Source organism: Hippopotamus amphibius, chromosome 3 (assembly GCF_030028045.1).
Source record: "Hippopotamus amphibius kiboko isolate mHipAmp2 chromosome 3, mHipAmp2.hap2, whole genome shotgun sequence".
Lineage (NCBI taxonomy): Eukaryota > Metazoa > Chordata > Mammalia > Artiodactyla > Hippopotamidae > Hippopotamus > Hippopotamus amphibius.
Window position 1 is genome coordinate 159,643,596 of NC_080188.1, and position 20,870 is coordinate 159,664,465.

At 47.9% G+C, this 20,870-nt stretch overlaps 1 protein-coding gene across 2 annotated transcripts in view; it reads right to left on the reverse strand.

Annotated features, from left to right (window-relative positions):
• Positions 1-3,862: 3,862 nt before the first annotated feature.
• The window catches only part of KCNH1 (potassium voltage-gated channel subfamily H member 1), a 411,257-nt gene continuing 394,249 nt past the window's right edge, over positions 3,863-20,870 (reverse strand). For both annotated transcript variants that reach the window (XM_057728018.1, XM_057728017.1), the window contains exon 11: positions 3,863-5,113. In XM_057728018.1, coding sequence (XP_057584001.1) covers positions 4,262-5,113 — 852 coding nt within the window. In that variant the 3' untranslated portion in view covers positions 3,863-4,261. The remainder of the gene's footprint in view (positions 5,114-20,870) is intronic.

Below are 20,870 nucleotides of genomic sequence, written 5' to 3' on the forward strand. Positions count from 1 at the left end.
AAAAACGGTGGTGTCTCTGATGGCTGTGGTTAATGCTGGGAGGACAGTGAATCTCGTCCAGTTGGAGGGCACGAGAGCTGGTGAAGGTGATTTTTATTGAAGCGAGCGAGAAGGCAGTACAATGATGGAGTGGCGGAAGAGAGGCTGTCCAGGGGCCTGAGTGTGCCCTCAATGGGCCTCCTCTTTAAGCAACACTACATGAGGTGGGAAGAGAGGTGAAAATGTTGGCAGTTCCGTCACAGTTGGAGTTCCATTCAAGGGTCTTAAGGCTAAACATCTTTATTGCAAAACACTGTACAATCTATGCACCAAACGCACATCCACTTGTATGTCCGCCAGGGCTCCTAAAATTTCCCAGAGGGTGCATATGCCATCTGGTGGTCAATGCAGCAAAGGGAGATGAGGCTCTTTCTGCACCTACCTGGCATTTCTAAGGCATTCGTTCCCTCCCCACACAGGCTTAGACACAGAGTGTAACAGCTGGCTTAATACTTTCACCTTCCACCTAACGATTTGGGACAGGAAGGTCGCTGGCTGGGGTAGTGTGATAGAGTGCATTTTTACTCTGAGCTGTGCTAATTCCACTTCTGAAAGAGGATTCCAGGAAAGGGCCTGCTGTTTGGCCAGCAGCAGCACAGAGGATGATCTAGAAGGCTGAGAGTAAAACAAGCCCAGGAATTAGATAACAAGAAATGGGAACAGCTTTGAAACACTCAGGCCCATGTTGCCGTAGCATCAGAGTTTTTAGAAGCCATTGGTTGCCTACTACTGGCTATAGACCCTTTGCCCACAGATTTAATCTGAGGTCCGGTATATAAAGAAAAGTCTTAGAAAGAATCAAGCCAGGGTGTGTGTGTGTGTGAAGGAAGGGGATGGATGAAGGTGGAGATACTAAGATTGTGCACTAGACCAGGGCTTCTCACCCAGATGACTGCCTCCTGTTCCTTCCTATGGGAGTTTCGTCATACCCAGTGGAGACGCTCTTGTGTGTATATGGAAAACAGCAGCACTCACTGCTGGAGACAGCACCCTCCACCAAGAACAAGCACTCCATCTGTTGACCATCTCATTTCACAGACTCAGCCACACCTCCATCAGCGAGAGGTGGGGGTGGGAAGGTGCTCACCAAGAAACCGCGCGGTAGCGGCAGGACCTCCTACTCTAACCAGCCTGTCAGGATACGCTCTGGGAAATGCAGCCTCCCTATGAATGATATTCAAAGTCAGGAATTGATGGAAGAGATCAAAGTAACCAGCAATGACTGGGCAGTGGTATAAAGACATGTCCCCTTCCCTCAAAAAGGAAAAACATAGCTCAGGTAAACCCACATCTCTCAGCATAACTTTTCTAAAGTACAAAGATTGGGTCCAACACCCAAATACTTTTTGTTTCCCTGATCTCTCATCAGCCACCAGATAACGCTTTATAGTGGAAGATTGAGTCAGTATCTGAAGCTTGTGGTCCTTGCTTGGGAAGCCAGAGCAGCATCTGGGCAAGGGTAGGTAGTTAGCACAAAGCAGCCCATGGCCAAGTGCATGTCAGAAAATGGAAACAAGGTTGGGCTCATTTAAAAAAATGTTCTCCCCCCCCCCCCCCCCCGAGAAAACCATTATAGCAAAAAATCCCTAAAATCCTTAAGTGGAGATGAATAAAAGCATATACGGCCATACCTGTGGTGCTTTGTCACCCCCAGGAGCATGGGTTGCGGGCCTTGCAACCCCGGGATGAGTGGATCCGGGCTTCTCATCACTAGCCCAGTTTGAATCCTAGGAGTTGATCAAGCAGTGCATTCATGCAGCATTATTCACCCTCCCCACCCACCCCCTCCCCAAACAGGTCTGGACGTCAAAGTCTCGCACATTAGCATCTTTTCCCCTCAGAGCCACTGGGGAGTCATTTCTTAATAGATACCTGTACCTCTCAGGCAGAGCTGGAGGGAGGGGCCTGCAGGGTGCTGGGCAGCTGCTCCTGAAGCTGGGTGTTGGAGTTACCGGCGCCCTCGCCCTGCCTTACAAGTAGTGAGTCCTAAACTCTGGAAGCAGGTTGAGGAGCACGTTTAAGGGACAGCAAACGGGAATGATTCAGAGGCAGCTGGCAGATGGGATTCCAGATTTTTTACAGCCTTGGCCCCAAGGACTAGCGGGCAGCTTCTCGAGGTAAAGATGCTGAAAGCCCCGTGACTTACCCAGAGCCATGAACAGGCATGATGCTCGACCCTGGGAAATTTCACTTCCTCTTCTTTGTATGCTGCCACCGGAGGCTGAGTTCAATCATGTCTCGGCCTCAGGAAGCCAGGGGGCCACCCCCGTAAGCCTCATGGGAGAAGCTGCACAAGTGTGTGGGGCCTCTGGGGAAGGACCCTGCCCTTGACCTGCAGATTCTGCTCCCCGGGGCTGTCTGTGCCAACCCTGGCAGCCAGGAGAGGACAGCCCCGCTCTGCACAGACAACTAAGGTCCAAGGGCCCGGTCATGCCATGGCCACTGAACAGGACTGGAGGGGGTGGGTAGGCCCAGATGGGGAGCTTTCCGAAACGCTAGATATCTTTGGTAGGGCAGGTCCTGACCTGTCACGGTTCCCTTCAGTGCTAAGGGAAGTCAACATTGGGATCCAGAAACTCTGCAGCAAAGCAATGCCTGGCAGAGGGGCCAAGCATGGGGCTGCCAGAGCGTAATACACGCAGACGGTCAGGGCCCTGGATGATTCCACGCTGTGACTAACAGTCCTGATCACCTGCACTCCTAATTTCAGTCTCTCAAAGTAAGTGTTTAGAGCTGAACTTCCAGTCTTGCTTATTGTTTAGGGTCCTGACCCCTCTTCTCCACCTTGTCTGGGAGAGACCTCTTTCCTTTCTCAGACGCCACTGAAAGGAGCCCAAGCTTACGAATAACCTGACCCAAGTGACCACGAGGCAGTGACGTGTCCCCCGCATTGTGGCACAGGGGCTTTGATGGCCCGTAGGTGGCTCCGTGATCACTGTTCTAAGCTCTGACCTTCCCGTGGACCACAGCTCCACGGCCACCTCCTTCCATCACTGTACAGAGACAGCCTGGAAACACCTGCCTCTCGCTCCCTTTTCTAGGTCCCGAAGCCAGTACGATCACAGCCCTGCAAGCTCATGGATTCTCTTGACGTCCTACTGACTGTAGTATGAGATAAAGAGATTAGCTTTAAAATAAGGCCAAGCATGGCTCCCGAGTGTCCTATAATGAACCCATGCGGTGGACAAAATACAAACGTCCCAACGAGAATCATAATAGGAACATAGCACTTGCTACAGTCATTTTTCTGAGGTTGTGTGTGTGTGTGTCTGTTTTGCTAATAAAGCAAATCCGGGCTCATCACCCTTCCTGCCGATGCCCCGTACCCTGAGGAATGCCACAGGAACACGTGGGAAGAAGTCAACAAGGAAAAGAAGCAAAGGGCCTGTGTGATGAGGCCAGTGGCATGGAGCCGGGCCAGAGATTCATCCGCAGCCTCCAGGGCCCTTCCCTTCTGCTGTCCGATAGGAGTGGGCTGCAGACCACAGCCCAGAGAATCTCTGGATCTCCACCGCCCTTTCCAGCTTCTACACCTGGCTCATCTCTTTTGGGAAAGGAGACCTGAAGATTCCTGGCTCTAAGTGTCTCCAGGAGGCACCCAAAGCACCTCAGCTGCTTTTCGGCCTTAACCATTAGACAGAAAGTTGAAAGGCTCTACCCTCCCTGTCCCTCAAGCTCCCCTTGTCCCGAGCTTGTTACAAATGACTACAGTAGGAAAACAGACGGTGATGTCAGACACAGGCTGTCCAAGGACAGGGAATGCTGGGAACTCCCTGTGCCCACCGCAGCCTCTGGGGGTCTTGGCAAAGGAGGCCAACGTGGTAATACACACGAGGGGTTCTCGCTGCTCTCCCTCCAATCCCAGTGGCTGCTGTTCTCTCCTGGAGGTTTTCATCTTTTACAAATATCATGGCAGTAAAAAATTGAAAATGAAGGAAAATACCCTTTAGACGGCATGCCCCCTCTTCCGAAATTGTGCAAAGACAGTTCGGATGCAGCTGCCATCTTGCAGGGTGGCGACACACTCCTCTTCCAGGATCTTTCCCCGGAGTGAGAAAAGGAGAGAGCTTGCCTAAGCGACTGGTCCCACTTGGATTTTCTGTTGGGAAAAGCCTACTTTGAAAGTTGTTGGTCATGTAGGTGTGTGTGGTAGGGGGTGGTGTCTAGAGCAGGAGGGTAGGTTTTTTGTCTTTGACTTACTCTTTTTTTTTCAACAGACCTCTCAACTTGCTCCAAAAATGTCTCTCTCTGATTCTGGGGACTGGGGCCTTGATATTTCAAACAGCTCCTGAGGAGACTGAGAGGATCTTCTGGAAGTTAATATCCTGAGTATCTCAGAGAGCTGTTTCTCAATGTTCGTCATTTTGGTGTTCAGAGCCTTGATGTCCTCCTTCAGCTCGTGTTTCACCTCCAGGACGGCGGCCTGCAGTGTCTGCTCAGGGATGGGGTAGAAGGAATGCTTGAGCTCGGCCAAGATGGGGCTCCGGTCCTGGGGGCTCCTGGCCTCACCCACGTTGTCCAGACGCAGGTCGCTCTTGGTGATGCCGCTGTCACACGAGTCTGTCTTCTTAAGCGTGGCCTCACCAGTCGCCTTTGTCCTCTCGGGAAGCGTCTCCATGGACTCGGCCTTGGACACCTTGCTCCAGGCCTCGGCCTTCCCACAAGCGTCCTTGAAGCGGGCCCAGCCCTTGCGCTTGGCACAGTCGCCCCCGCCAGCCGTGGGGCCCAGGCACTCGGTGCCGGGCGCCTGCAGCCTGGCGTGGTCCAGCCCTGCGGATGCGGTGGCTGCTGGGAAGGCCACGGGCGTGGCGGGGCTCTCGCGGACGGTGACGACGCTGGCCTTTACCAGGCCGCGGTGAGTGTGCTCAGTGAGGATGCGGCCCTTCTCCACGTCCAGGTCATCCAGGTCCCGGCCACCCCTCTCTGCGGCCAGCCTGGCCTCCTTCTGCTGTCGGAACCTCTGGAAAAGCCGCCGGACAGGGTGGTCCGGCGGCAAGATCAGGGGGGCCTCATGCTTCCGTTTCATGCGCTCTTCCTCCTCTCGTTTCACATCGCTGATCTTCCGGAACACTATCTGGAGGGAGACAGGGTGACACGTCCAATTAACCCAGTCATGGCACCAGCAAAGCTCGGCCCCTCTGCCCATCGCAGCCGTGGCGTCCAGCCCCAGCCCTAAGGGATGGGGATCACAGTCCAGTCACATCCCTGCAAGGCCTCCAGGTCTTTTCTCAGTGACTGCCGTCACTTTCCTTTTCTGACCCTCGTTCCTACCTCTCCAAAGCAAGGAATTGACTCCTGCTGTCATCCTCTTCAAGAGAAACGAATCCCCAACCTCTCCATCCCTACATGCCTGGAGGCTGGAGATGCCAAATGGCCTCCTCCCAGGAGACTGTCCTGGCCTATAAGCCTGCATCCCCGTTAGCCCGTTCTTGCCTGCAATCCAGTATCACCTGGTGAGCTTTTCAAAAATTATTTCTCTGACCCCACCTCAGACCTGCTGCACTAAAATCACCAGAAGCCCTTGAATTTGTAAGTTAAAAGGCTCCCCAGGTGATTCTGATGCACTGAAGTTCTACACCACAGTCCAGGGCAAAAAGTTCAGCTGAGTCCCCAGGCAGGGTGACAGCTAAAACCATCCTTGTCATCTGCAGATCTGGACCCTAAGTGAATGCAACTGGCTGTGAAAAGTACAAGCTAGTCTCACATAGAAGCCCTCCTTGTCCTCAGGGAGCTTACAAGAGAAGAAAGGCCTGTAACCTTACAATAACACTATAAGGTCACCAGAACACATATTATTATCCCCATTTTAGAAAAGAGGAAATCAAGGCTCAGAGTAGCTAAATGTCACATAACAGGTAAGTTTCCTCTAAGAGACGTGTACCCAAGGAGTTAAACCCCAGATCCATTCAGCATCCAACAGGCACTTATGATGAAGACAATGCTTCATGCAGAGGACAGCCAGCCAGCCAGCAAAACCATCTCTCATGACTCTGGACCTGGGTGCAGCATAAGCCACATATTACAGGGGTCCCCCTGGGCCAACCTCCAATTATGCGAAAGCCCTAAATTTCTGGCTTATATTGCATGTGGCAGGTACACTCAGGGACATGTTTGATTCATCTCATACCTGAACTTGGGAGAAGCAACCTGCAATAGGTCATTTTTCAAACTGTAAATGCTGATTTGGGGACCAGAGGGATTGAGATCATTGAGAAGTTGGGGAGAGGTCTGTGGCAGGGAGGGGGCAACTCGTCCATCCTTATAGTCTGGATATGCCTGTGCGGGCAGCCTCTGACCAGCCCAGAACCTGCCCCACAGACTTGCCACCGGACCCCCAGGTCTTGAGCAGGCACACGTGGTGGCATGCCAGGAGCCTGAGCTTTGGGGTCAGACAGAATGAAGTCCTAGCTCTGCCAGTAGCTGTGTGATCTCAACAGGTATCTTAACTTCTGAGTCTCCATTTCCTCCTTCAAAAGTGGGAAAAATCTCTACTTTTCCTACTTGATGTAAAGCCAACAGAAGATGATTTATGTGAAAGCACCGGCTAACTGTGAATGCTCAGAATGAATCCTCCTGTCCCCACCATTTCAAGGCCTCTGCTTTTTGGTTTTTAACCTCTAGGCGCACATAATATGTAACTCACTCTGCCTCCTCCAGGAAGGCCCCACCCCACCCACGACTCCCGGATGGCGCCACGTATTAGGTTCTCAGATATGACCGACGAGATGGCCATTTTATATAAAGTGCCAGTAAATACAGAGGAACCCAACAAACACTGAATTGCTTGATGCTAGTGATCCGTCAGCAAATCATTGGCAGACTAGAGGCTCACCTGTCATCTGACTTCTCCATCAAAGCACCTGTCACTGGATGACTTGACACTCACAGGGGGGTAGGACGGAGCGGCCACCCCTTTTGCCACCTGGCTAAATCTTTAAGCCACATTACTTGGGTCCCCGTGCGTGGCTGTCTGACCTCACTGGGCAGCATTTCTCCCATTCCTGCCCTTATCTATCCCCTGCCCTGCCCAGAGTTATGTAATTTCATAACCCTGCCTCCTCAGGTCCCCTTCAGCCATAGCCCATCTGCTCCTGTGGTCTAGCCTGCAGAGTCAAGCCATGGGACTCAGGAGAATCCCGTCCACTCTGAAGAGGAACCCAACTGGAGGCATCATAGGGATGGAGGGATGATGATGAGTAGGTGATCAGGACCCTTTCTGTCTGTCCCCCCAGTGCTCTGAGTTGGCAGTCTTCCACCTCCGTTCTCTGTTCTGAGAATGGACCATGATTTCCAAGAGGAATCCAAATCCTCCTCATACTAAGGCCCAACTCAAACAGCACCTCCAGAAAGCCTTCCTTGAGTCCATGGAGCTCTAAGTTATCTTCCCACCTCCCTTTCCTAATGGCCCTTGCTGTGCTCACACCACTCTTCTGCCCTAATTACTATCTTGTGTCCACTTGTAGTGATGCCATCTATTGCCTCCCCCACTCACATCCCTTCTTAGAGAAGGGAGGAGGGACAAAGAGATAAGAAAGGAATGTGGGACAGAGAGGAGGAATGAGAAAAAGAGAGAGGAGGGAGAACAGATGCCAGTGTGAGTATATGCCAAAGAGATGATGGTGTTTAGAGCTGATTGCTCTGGTCCTACCTTTGTTCCCTTTTTACTTGAGCTCATTTGTGTGGGGTTCTATTCCTTGCAAGCAACAATTCCCAAACAAGATACCAGTTACTTACATCTATACCTTATATCCTCTGAAGGCTCCCTGCAAGTGTAGCATTGTACTTTGCATGTGACATTGTGTCTTTTACTCTTTAAAAATTTATTACCTACCCTAAAAGAGCAGGGATTGTCTGTTTTGGTCACTATTTCCAGAACTTAGAAAGTACCTGGCACCTAGAAGGTCCTCAATAAATATTTGTGGGATAAGTGAACAAATGAATGGATGAAAAACAGATAAATATGAGCTAATGAATCAATACTACAATGTCTTTGCCTGGAAAGATGAAATCACAGACGTCATAATGTTATAAAAGGAAGGGATTGGCTCAGAACACACAGGGTCCTCTTAGCAGCTCTCTCAACATCAAAGGTCAGATTGCCTTTGAGACTTCAAATGAGATGTTTTAAGACTAAAGAAAAGGAAGTACTTCTTCAGATATTGAGGAGTCAAGCCAAAACTTATATCAAGAGGGTCGTGCGGCAAAGTGTACCAGTAGGCTTACAAACGCTTAATATGTATCCATGGTAGATATTTGTGAGGGGAAATGGTAGCTCCTCCTTGAGGGCCTGGATATACTGGGCTCTTCAACCAAGTGCCTCGTGGTTCAGAATCCTGGACTGGGGGCCAGGGGCCCGGCCGGATCTGGGCAGCATATTCAGATGTGGCCGCATCATCAGTGGGGTCAGTTCAGCACTCACGGGTGGGCTCTCGTGAGGAGGGGACGTGGGTGTCTGGCTCTGTCCTGACTCTTCCGAAGCTTCTTGTCTTTTCCTGAAGGGTCATCCTGTGTACCTGGGGCAGCCCCACCTGAGCATCACTGACTCATCCAATGGGCAGGTGAACTAGGGAAGAGCTCCCTGCCCTGCAGAAATGCCTGCGCCCACCTTTGAGAATCAGCGAGTAAAACTATCATCCCCCCAGGGGACCAGAGCTGATGTGGTTTGACAGCTTTTCTGGTCTAAGGTCTAGGGCTCTGCTTACTCGCTTCAGCTGCTTTTTTGAAGTTAGTCATGGAGTCTTCATCTCAGAGGCAGCTGTGACCAGGCATTTGACCAAGTATTTCGGATCTAAGGACAAATGCTCTTGAATTTTTCTTTTGTGTGAACTTGAATCTTCCTCTGGAAGACCATCTGATGCCATGGAAGAGCCTGGACTAGGCATTGGAAGACTGGAGTGCTCATTTCAGCCCTGCTGGGCCCTGAGCCAGCTGCTGCTTGACACCGGTCCTCACCAGGTGCACAGCCTCCTCCCCCAGCTCCCAGCAGAGGTGTTATGTATCGGGCTTCAATGTAACATTTCATTCCAGGAAAGGAGTCCATGGCCTGAAATATCATTATGAAAACCACTGGATGAGATCATCTCTAAAGTCCCTTCGAGAATGAACAATTAATGATGTTAATAGTACAGTACAGTGTGTTGTGTTTTATAGCTTACTCCACATACTCAAGTGCATTACCTCATTTAAGTTAAAATTTCTGGGAGGTGTGCAGGGACCCCCTCCACAATTTGACAGTTGAGGAGACTGGGGTTTAGTTGGTAGAGTGGCCTGCTCAAGGTCACACAGATAAGTAGAAAGAGGACTTTGGGGTGTTGGCCAGTGCTCTTGCCTTGACGTCACCTTTCTTCACATCAGCAGTCTGTAGACAGGGGGCCACATCCACAGAGAGGTGCCAGGGTCTGTCTGGAGAGGTTGTTACCAGGGACCCCCACTAATCACCCACTGGGGAGGCCCAGACCTACAGACAGGCTAACACTGATCCAGGCACCACGGGTGGGATAGGTCTGGGTCCTCCCTAGCCAGACAGAGTCCTGCCAGCCCACAGGGGTGCCTGATGTGTTGGGCATGGAAGGCTATGCTGAATGCTGAGCAGCTCATGACTTACTGTATATGGGGAGACAGAGAATGCCCCAGGGCAGAGGTGGCCGCTGTGCCGCACTCATCTATCTCCACATTCCTCTGCAGGCTCACCAAGCAATGGCCCGGAGCCTAGGAGGCCTTTAATAAATGGTTGTTGAGCTGAAATGAATTGTCACCCCGCTCTTCAAACTGCAGGGCCTCCTGAGCAGTTATTTTCAAGTTTGTTTGAAAAAGGAATCCTGCTGGGAGCTGAGGTGAGTCAGGACCATTGATTGCCTCTTCTGGGTTGCATGTAAGGAGCGCCCAGCCTCTCTCAAGCCCCATCAAGACCAGCCCGAGGGGAGCAGGAGTCCCCTCAGGGTCACTGAGCAAACAGGGAAATGGACCACCTAGAGTCCTGATAGCACAGAGAATGGGAGTCCAGTTGCTTAAAAGAGCTTAGATTGGTGAGTAAAAAGTTTTACATACTGTCAATTCTCAGCAGTTTGCATAAATAAACAGAGACTGAGGTATGAATCTTAGAAAACCATAGGTAAACCAAAAGGGATTTAATTTTGGTTTTAATTAAATTCAGACACATGGCCCAAATCTGAAACACACAGAGAACAGCAGAAAGAACACAGGGTTGGAGAGGACCCAACTCTGCCACTGACCGGCTGCTGTGTGACCTTAGGCATGTCATGTCCTTGCTTGGCTGGACCAGATCAGCAAGTTCTCTAGCTGCACTTCAGAACCACCTGGAGGAGGTGTTATCTACTGAGGGAGAATTTCCCCTGGCAGGGTCAGAAATGGGCATTTGCAACAAGCTCCCAGGTGATTCTGACCCAGACAGCCCAGGACAGATCTGCTGACCAGGGTCTCAGAAGCCCAGGGTTGATGACTGGTGAGATCACTGCCACTCTGTTGTCCTCCGTGTGTGCACATGCGATGCGTTGAGTGTGGCCACACACCACCCCCGACCCCTCCTCACCTAGAGCCTGAGTCCACACTTCCAGCCTCGCTCAGCCCTCCTACCCTCCTATGTGATGCCAGGATTGAGTCAGGGCAGGCTGGGGTCATGGGGGAGAGGGAGGAATGACCCCAGTGAGACCAATGAGCCCCTGGTCCCTGAAGGATGACTGAAAGGGGACTGACTGGCAGGCCTTGCAATCACTTTTAGCTCCTTCTTCCTTTGATCGGACAAATAGCTGCTTTGCTATCTGCAGTGGAGGACACCAAGCCAAGCAAACATTTACTGAGCACCTACTGCATGCAAGGCACACACACAGCCACTTCACGACAGGGGAAGGCCAGGCGTCTTTGCCCAGAGCTGGAGTCTATACTGGCACTGACTGAAGCTACTTAGAGGGAAAGAACAGCCTGGGGCCAGGGAGAGGGCCCACCCTCATGTCCCTACAGGCCCTGGTGACGCTACCTTCCTTATAGTGTCCTTGGCCACAATCCCCCTCCTCCAGTAGCCCTGCCTGGTTTTATGGCAAAGCACAAAGCATGAAGATGAATGGACTTGGCCACTTAAGAAACTGAAAACACGGAAAAGCAAACTGGGGATGGGGAGATACGACGAGGCAGTGGGTTGGGTTTTGTTTCTTGAAACGGCCAATTCTTAACCCCCTCAGCATGGCCATTTCTGTTCACTGCGGAATCAAATGCTATGTTTTTCTCTCAACAGCATCAGGAACACATGGTCTGTCCAGAACAGGCGTCTCAGAGGGCAGGGGGCTCCCAGAGGGACTGAGGCCAGTCCAGGTCAGCAATCACTCCCTGAGCTGAGACCACGTGCTGCCTGAAGCTAGAAGGGAAGAAAGCACAGCCCGCCCTGCAGCGAGGCAGAATGGCAAACTCACAGCAGAAGCACAACTACTAAATGTGCCTGGGGTGGGAGGGGGAGGGCCGAGTAGGCGGAGTCATGTGCAGTGATAGCCTGAGCGCAAGCTTTGGATCCCAGATAGACTTGGGATCCTGGTCCCCCAGCCTCAGTTTCTTCCTCTGTAAAAGCAGATACTACTGCTTTCTTAGGGCTTTCATGAGGATAAAGCTGGATAATACTAGTAAACTCTTAAGAAGAGTACTTGACATTTAATCGTTGCTGAGTAAATGTATCATGTATCATTCTTTGTGGGGGTGACCCTCGAGATGATTCTAGAAGGATGAGCTGGAATTAGGAATAAAAGGTGAAAGATTTGGGCAAAGGTGTTCACACAGGGAACAGCACATGTAGTGACACAGAGGCAGAAAGGCCAGCCAACAGAGGAAAAATGTCTTTGTGGCAGCAGCCCCAGTGGGAGGGGCCGATTCTGTTAAGTGTTTGATGACGTGTGCTATCTCATGCCATCCTCACAGCAGCCCCAGCAGGTGGGGACAATCATTATCCTCATTTTTAAATTGAAGAAACCAAGCTTTGAAAGTGGAGCTGAGACTCAAACCTCGGCCATCTGAACCCCCATCCGTGCCCATGTTCTAAGCCATTCTGCTGGGGAAAATGCCTTGGTTTTAGGGAAAAGGATGATATTCTCTTGGATGCGTTGATAACCTCTATCCCCACCCTGCTATCTCTCTCCACTAGTTTCTCTTACTCCCCATCCATCAACAAGTTCTCTAAAGAATTCAGGGACAGAACTGTGAAGAGACATCTGGCCAAGGGGAGGGGAGAGGCCATGGAGCCAAGGCTCTTAGAGCATGTAAGGAGAGAAGGACTCACTAGGTACATTAGGACCTATTAGTGTGGCCTTTAATTCATCAGGATGGGGGTGTGACTTAGCGTGAGAGCCAGCCTTTGGTTTAGGCAAGAAAGAGGAGCTGTGAGACGCATGAGCTGAGTGTTTTGGTTATTGGGAAAATCTTGCCTCCCTAGACAGTGGTGAGGTCACCAGGTACCCTCAGGGCACAGCACCAGGTAGGCGAAGCAGGAGTAACAGAGGTCCCAGTGGACTTTATGGTGAAGAATCTAAAGGCTAGCGGCCCTCTGCTCTCAGGTGCCTGGTCCAGTGGCACTCAGAGTGTGGCTCATGGGCTGGTCCCTCCCACCACCATGCAACATCTGCAATTTCTTCTGGCGTTAATCAAGAATGACCTTGTCAGTCCCCTTAGTGACATCCCATGAGGACTGCATCATCTCATTCACTCTTGGAAGGGCCCCCCTCACTGAGAGCGAGAGGATCAGCAAGGTCTTTTGTCGACAGAATAGCCTGTGTCTGAAAGACTCCTACAGATGCACCTGTTCCTGCATCTTCAAGAAGATTCAACCCAAAGAGGAATGAGGATCCCTCCTTCTCAGCCCCACCAGAGTGAAGGAGATGTGTCCCTTGTTTGCTGCAGAGAAGAGATGGCACTGTTGTGTGGGAGTCACTGGCCTCTGGCATTTCAACAGGGCCATATCTGCCCCTCTCTTCCTTGCTCTGTGCGCCCTCAGGGTAGTAGGCTGAATTACAGACACGAAAAGATATATCCATCTGAACCTCAAAATGTGATGTTACTTGGCATACGGGTCTTTGCAGATGAAACAAGGTGAGGATCTTGAGGTGAGATTATTCTGCATCGGGGTACGCCCTAAATCCAAAAGTGAGTGTCCTTCTAAGAGACAGAAAAGAGAAGACACGAAACACAGAGCAAAAGGTCATATGAAGACAGAGGTAGATACTGGAGTTTCGTAGCTGCCAGCCAAGAAATGCCAAGGATTGCCAACAGCAACCAGGAGCTAGGGGAGAGGCATGCAATGATTCTTTCCAGAAGAAGCCAACCCTGCAGACAACTTGGTTTCAGACATCTCTCCTCCACAGCTGTGAGAGAATAAATTTCTGTTGCTTTAAGCCACCCAGGTTGAGATAATTTGTAATGGCAGCCCTAGGACTCGGTTCCTTTATGGCTTCTTCTTCCTCCCACCCCCTAAATGTGAAACTCCCCCAAAGCCCTGCCCTCTGCTCTCTGTGCTCCGTGAGGTCTTTCTGCTTCAGTGCTCACCTCACCTTCATGCAGCTAAGAGCCAGCAGAGATGCTGACAAGACTGGTACACCCACCCACCCTGCTGTGACCCTGAGGAAATTTCTTGATCTTCCTAAGCCTCAGTTGTCTTATGGACAAAAATTTCTACTTCCAGCCTTGCTGCAGTGATGCGACGAAATGACACTTGTGAGAAACCTCTCCCTCCCTTCACGTTCAGAAAGCAATGCTGCTTTTCACTCCAGCCCCAGCTCTAAACCTGAATCTTCCCACTCAGAGCATGGCTATATCGATGTATCGCAGACTGCTCAACCTCCACTCTCCTAGCCAGAGCAGTCTCTCTTCCCACCCATCTTTCCTCAGTGTGAGCCAAGTCACCAATCAGGCAGGAGGAAACGGGGCCAAATGTGGAGTTGGGGACATGCCTCCCCCATCGGAGATGCTCCAGGGCTAAGACAGATGGACCAGCGTTCAGCCTCCAACACTCCCTCAATAACGCCTCCCTCCGGTCTAGGGAAGCACTAATCGTGACTTCTGAAATCAAGTTTTTAATACTATGCTGTATCACGATTTCACAGAAGAACTTAAGAAAGTGGAAGATGCACAGAACTAGAACAAATAATCCTAAAATTTATATGGAACCACAAAAGACCCAGAATTGTCAAAGCAATCCTGAGGAAAACGAACAAAGCTGGAGGCATAACCTTTCCAGGCTTCAAACAATGCTACACAGCTACAGTAATCATGGTATGGGCACAGAAACAGACATATAGATCAATGGTACAGAATAGAGAGCTCAGAAACAAACCCACACACCTACAATCAATTAATCTACAACAAAGGAGGAGAGAATATACAAAGGAGAAAGGACAGGCTCTTCAGCAAGTGATATTGGGAAAGCCGGACAGCTACATGTAAATCAATGAAATTAGACCACTCCCTCATACCATATACAAAAATAAACTTAAAATGGTTTAAAGACCTAAATAGAAGACCTGATGTCATAAAACTCCTAGTGAGAACACACGCAAAACGTTCTTGGGACATAAATTGTAGCAATATTTTCTTAGATAAGTATCCCAAGACAAAAGAAATATAAGCAAAAATAAACAAATGAGACCTAATCAAACTTAAAAGCTTTTCCCATTAAAGGAAACCATCAACAAAATGAAAAGACAACCTACAGAATAGGAGAAAACATTTGCAAATGAGGCAACTGACAAGGGCTAACTATCCAAAGTATACAAACAGCTCATACAACTCATTATCAAAAAAAACAACCCTCAACTCAATCAAAAAATGGGCAGAAGACCTAAACAGACATTTCTCCAAAGAGGACAGATGGCCAAGAGGCACATGAAAAGATGCTCAACATAGTTAATTATCAGAGAAATGCAAATCAAAACCATAATGAGGTATCACCTCACACCTGTCAGAATGGCTTAATCAAAAAAGTCTACAAGTAATAAATGATGGAGAGGGTGTGGAGAAACTACACTTCTGGTGGGAATGTGAATTGGTGCAGGCACTATGGAAAACAGTATGGAGGTTCCTTAAAAAACTAAAAATAGAGCTACCATATGATCCAGCAATCCCACTCCTGGTTACATATCCTGAAAACTCTACTTTGAAAAGATACATGCGCCCCAATGTTCATAGCAGCACTATTTACATTAGCCAAGAAACATGGAAACAACCTAAGTGCTCATCAACAGATGATTGGTTTAATAAGATGTGGCATACACACACAGACACATAGACACAGATACAGACACACACACACAATGGAATATTATTCAGCCTTTAAAAAGAATGAAATATTGTCATTTGCAGCAACATGGATGGACCTAGAGAAGGTCCACACTAAGTGAAGTAAGTCAGACAAAGACAAATATTATATGATATCACTTACATGTGGAATCTAAAAAGTAATACAAATGAATCTACATACAAAACAAAAACAGATTCACAGACAGAAAACACATTTGTGGTTGGTTACTAAATGGGAAAGAGTGGGAGGGAGAAATTAGGAGAATGGGACTAACAGATAAAAACTACTATACGTAAAATAAATAAGCAAAAAGGATTTACTGTGTAGCACAGGGAACTATATTCAATATCTTGTAATAACCTATAATGGAAAATTATATATATGTTTATATTTATATGTCTGAATCACTTTGCTGTACACCTGAAACTAACACAATATTGTAAATCAACTACAATAATAATTTTTAAAAGTGGAAGATGACCTGGGACTTGCAGAAATCAAACCCACCAAATACTTCCCTGACTGAGGGTTCAGCTCACTCCCCTCTGCCCCCTTCAACTTTATACTTCTACACAATCCTGCTCACCATGGCTTTGGAAAGAGGTTTATCTCCACGCTAGGCATAGTCTTCTGAACATTCCTTTTGCCTTCTGGTCTGGAAAATAGGGGAAAGGGTCTGTCCTGGAAACAGCAGCAAGGGGAACCCAGGGTTGTGAGAGAGAAGGCGAGCACTGAAGGTTGACATTTCATCACCACCTACATCCTAGTCACTCTTCAGTGCTTTCCCTTCCCTTCCTCAGCTGAGCCTTCAACACAAATAGCGGCTAACACCAATCAGGCACTCAACGAAGGACCAGATACTAGACTAAGCACTTTGTACACATCAGTAACTCGCTCACAACTACCCGGTTAAGCGGACATGGAAGTCATTCACCCAGGCAAATCTGCACTTGATGTACTCTAGATTAGTATCTTGACAGTTTGTACTTCTTACCACCAAAAGAGGATAATAATTAAGGAAAGATTCATCCACCTCCAACATCTTCTGGTCGGTTGCATTCTCTTAATTTTTTTCTGGATTAAAGAATCTGATACAAAGCACATATTTGTATAGCTGTAATTCCACTCTTAAAAATTATTGCTTTCTACCAAAATGGGCAAACAATTGAGAACTTGTATGTTACTGAAGAGTTGGCTCTGACATCACGGTCACTGTCCTGTGATCTGTGCCACCTTGTGACATGGGATTGGGCTGCTGTGACACTCATCATTTCAACCAGCAGGTCATACCATCCCACGCACAAAGCACTAGAGCAAATACGAGGGTGAGTCAAAAATTATCCGCACTCCATTTATATTAAGACTTCTGTTGGCTGCACTGTCTTATCAGCTCTTTCTGTTTAAGGCTACTGTCTCTCCAGTCACTGTTGTGCAGGTGTGAATGTGTTACATCAGTTCATTTGTAACTGTGGTGCGAGCAAAATGGAAGCCCCACTTATGATTTGCATGAAAGAAGAACAGCGTGCATTGATTCATTTTTTGTGGTCTGAGGGTGTGCATGTCCACACACCTCTGCCCACAATGTCGACACTCTGCAAAAACTTCATTTTGAGGTTGTTAAGGCACTGTCCCTATAGTCCTGATCTTGCGCCATTGGACTTTCACCTGTTTGATCCCCTGAAAGCAGCCCTATGAGGATGAAGATTCACTTCTGATGAAGAAGTGAAGACAGTGGTGCATTCGTGGCTTGCAGCTCAGCCTAAAACATTTTTTAATGAGGGAATATGAAAGCTTGTTGACATATGGACAAAGTGTATTGAAAAGCAAGGAGATTATGTCAAAAAATGATGTATTTGTCTTTTCTAAAAGTTAATGAAAGTAAATTCTATAGCCAGAGTACGGATAATTTTTGACTTACCCTCGTAATTTGATTCAAGCAATTGTCTAGTTTTAAAACATGATGGTTATAACAATTCACTGGATTATTCTAGGGTTTGACTCTTCCAATAAATAATTTTCTGTTGCACTGTTAAAATCCCCATTTCTCATATTAGGATGCTGACTCTCAGAGCCATCAAATGCGTGAGCCCCAGTGGGGTGCCTTCCCACTGCTTCATCAGGGCACAGCCGCTCATCTGCCCAGGAAGCTTGCCAGTACTGCACTCCTTGAGAAAGTATCCACTACCAGCCCACTCTCATCTGAACTCCAGACATTCATCTGACCTACTCTATACAGTGAGGTCTCCCAACCTGCAGAGAGGGGAGAGGTGAGAGGTGGTCTGGGAGAATGCCAGAGTGAGGACCAGTTCTCTCCCTGATGCATGCTCGGGTACCCGTGCCTTCTCGTAAGCTCTCAGCAGAGCAGCCCTGAACAAAGTGATGGGACTTGTCTGGAGAGCTAGTCCTGCTTGCCCCTGTCCCTGGGAGGTGTTTCAGTGATGGGGATGGGGTGGGGAGGAACTGGGAGCCCAAAAGGGAGAAATCCTGCATTCCCCACAGGGCCATGCAGAAGCAGGAGTGCCTGGGTGGGTGTGGGGAGTAGGAGGACTGGTCTAGAGATGGGCTCCTTGGAGGTGAAGGACTCAATGATAAGTGAGAGGGTTACTAGTTCCCTGAGCTTTTTCTTTTGAGGTCTTAGTCCCCTTCCTTGTGGAATATGGGGTACATGTGTGAGAGGGGTGACTAGAGGGGGTCCCCTCCATTCTCACACTTCAATTCTCTGCCCATGCTGCACTGTGTTACAGGGGGATCTCTGCCCCAGGAGCTTCACTGCCTTCCTAGGCCAGGGCAGAGGTCTCCCTGTCCCTGCTAAAGTGTTGGCACCATACCCCAGCTTCAGAGTCATGCCTGGCCGCACAATGACCACGGAGAGTTGGGGCTGCACGCAGGAGGGGTGCACAGGAGGGAGCAGCCTGGGCCATGTAGCAAGGTGAGCCCACCCTCAGGCTCAAGCAGCCTTCTCTGTAAACAGCATCAGAAGCAGAGGAGGCCAGAGCTTGAGTCTGTGTTCTGTTTTCTCACAGAATCCTCTTCTAGCACTGGATGCAGAGCCAGCTAACCATGTTTGCATCATACCCCAGCCACAACTAACTGAGAAGCTTTCCTCTCTGAGCCTTATTTTCCTCATTTGCAAGCTGAAGACACTAATGCTTTGGCTCTCAGGCAGCACTTGTGCAAGGTAGACTGCTGTACACATGAGCTGCATCAGAGCTACATCACAATAACTCCCCTGTAACCCCCAGGATTACAGGGGAGGTGTCTCCAAGCTTTGCCCCAGGGGCCAGAAGAACCTTTCTATTTATGCAAAGCACAAAGGGCAGCAAGGTTTAAGGAATGACTGGGGAAGGGGTGGGGGGTGGTGTGTATTTGGACAATTGAAGGGAGGGAGGCCAGGTAGAAAGCAGTGACTCTAGCTAATGATAGGTATGGAGGGAGCGACCCAGGGAAGCAGAGGCAAGGATAGATGAAATGCGACACGGCTTGCTTCTAGACAGGCATGCCAAATCATGGTATAAGAGAAATGGACATGATCTGAAAACTCTGAATCCCAACCTGGGGCCTCACCTGTGCCAGGTTCCCATGGAGGATCTGCAGCACTGTGGACATCTCCAAGAAACACACACTACCAATTCCTCTGTTGTCTCCCACCCTAGGAAGCTGGATGAAACTATCTGTAACCCATGAGGCTATCTCAGTCCTTCCAGAGGCTGTTCTAGTAGCCTGCCTGTCCATGCCTTCACTCCCAGGGGCCCCTACTCACCCATGCCCAGCCTTTCAGAGGGAGGAGCACAATAGCCCCATTCTCAGAAGGAATCATTACAATAGAATAAAGCTTGGGGAGACCAGCCCTAAATGGCACCTCTTAGATACTTGAGAGTTTTAACCTCTTCCCTGTTCTCATCAAAATCTCCATCCTGAAGCACATGGCCCAATTGTGTAACTCTGAGCTCCTTCACTTTGGCAGTTCCTTGTGGGAGGAAGCCTATAGTCACCTACCTCCCCTCTCCCAGCAGTGGTTATCAACCAGGAAAAGGGCCAGAATCACCTGAGGATCTTTTAAAAAACAGATGTCTATGAAAAATGGATAAATTCTTAGACACATACAATCTTCCAAGATTGAATCATGAAGAAATAGAATCTGAATAGACCGATTATTAGTAAGGAGATTGAATCAGTAATTAAAAACGACAACAACAACAAACAACTGCCAACAAACAAAAGTCCAGGACCAGATGGCCTTACAGGTAAATTCTACAAACACTCAAAGAAGATTAAATACCTATCCTTCTCAAACTCTTCTGAAAAGTTTTACTAGGCCAGCATTACATTGATACCAAAACCAGAGAAGGACACCACACAAAAGGGAAGTTACAGCCCAATATCCTTGATGAACACAGGTACAAAAATCCTTAACAAGAGGGAGAGGATATGGGGATATATGTATAAATATAGCTGATCCACTTTGTTGTACAACAGAAACTAACACAACATTGTAAAGCAAGTATATGCCAATAAAGATGTATTAAAAAATCCTTAACAAAATATTAGTAAACTGAATTCATCAACACATTAAAAGGATCAGACACCATGATCAAGTGGTATTTATTCCAGAGATACAAGGATGGTTCAATATCCACAAATCAATCAATGTGACACACCACATTAACAAAATGAAGAATAACTATCATAGGATTGTCTCAATAGATGCAGAAAAAGAATTTAGAAAAATTCAATATCCATTTATGATAAAACTCTGAACAAAGTGGTTATACATGGAACATACGTCAACATAATAAAGTCCATATATGACAAGCTTTTCCCTTAAGATCAGAAAGAAGACAAGGATGCCCATTTTAGCCATTTTTATTCAACACAGAATTGGAAGTCCTAGCCAGAGCAATTAGGCAGGAAAAAGAAACAAAAGGCATCCAAATTGGAAAGGAAGAGTCAAAACTGTCACTATTTGTGGATAACATGATTTTATATGTAGAAGAGAATCCCTAAAGAATCCACACACACAATAAAAAAAAAAAAAAGAATCCACACACACAAAAAAACCAAACAAACATTAGAACTAATAAATGAATTCAGTAAAGTTGCAGGGTACAAAATCAACATATAAAAAGCTGTCGCATTTTATACACTAATAATGAACTATCATAAACTAAAATTACAAAAACAATCCCATTTACAACTGTATCAAAAAGAATAAAATACGTAGGAATAAATTTAAGAAGGTGAAAGACCTGTACTCTGAAAACTATAAGATATTAATGAGAGAAATTGAAGAAGACAAAAAAATGGAAAGATATACTGTGCTCATGCATTGGAAGAATAATATTGTAAAAATGCCCACATTACCCAAAGCAATCTACAGAATCAATGTAATCCCAACCAAAATTTCAATAACATTTTTCACATAAATAGAACAAAAAGTCTTAAAATTTATATGGAACCACTGAAGATCCCAAGAATCCAAACCAATCTTGAGAAAGAACAATAATCTGGAAGCATCAGGTGTCCAGACTTTAAACTATATTACAAA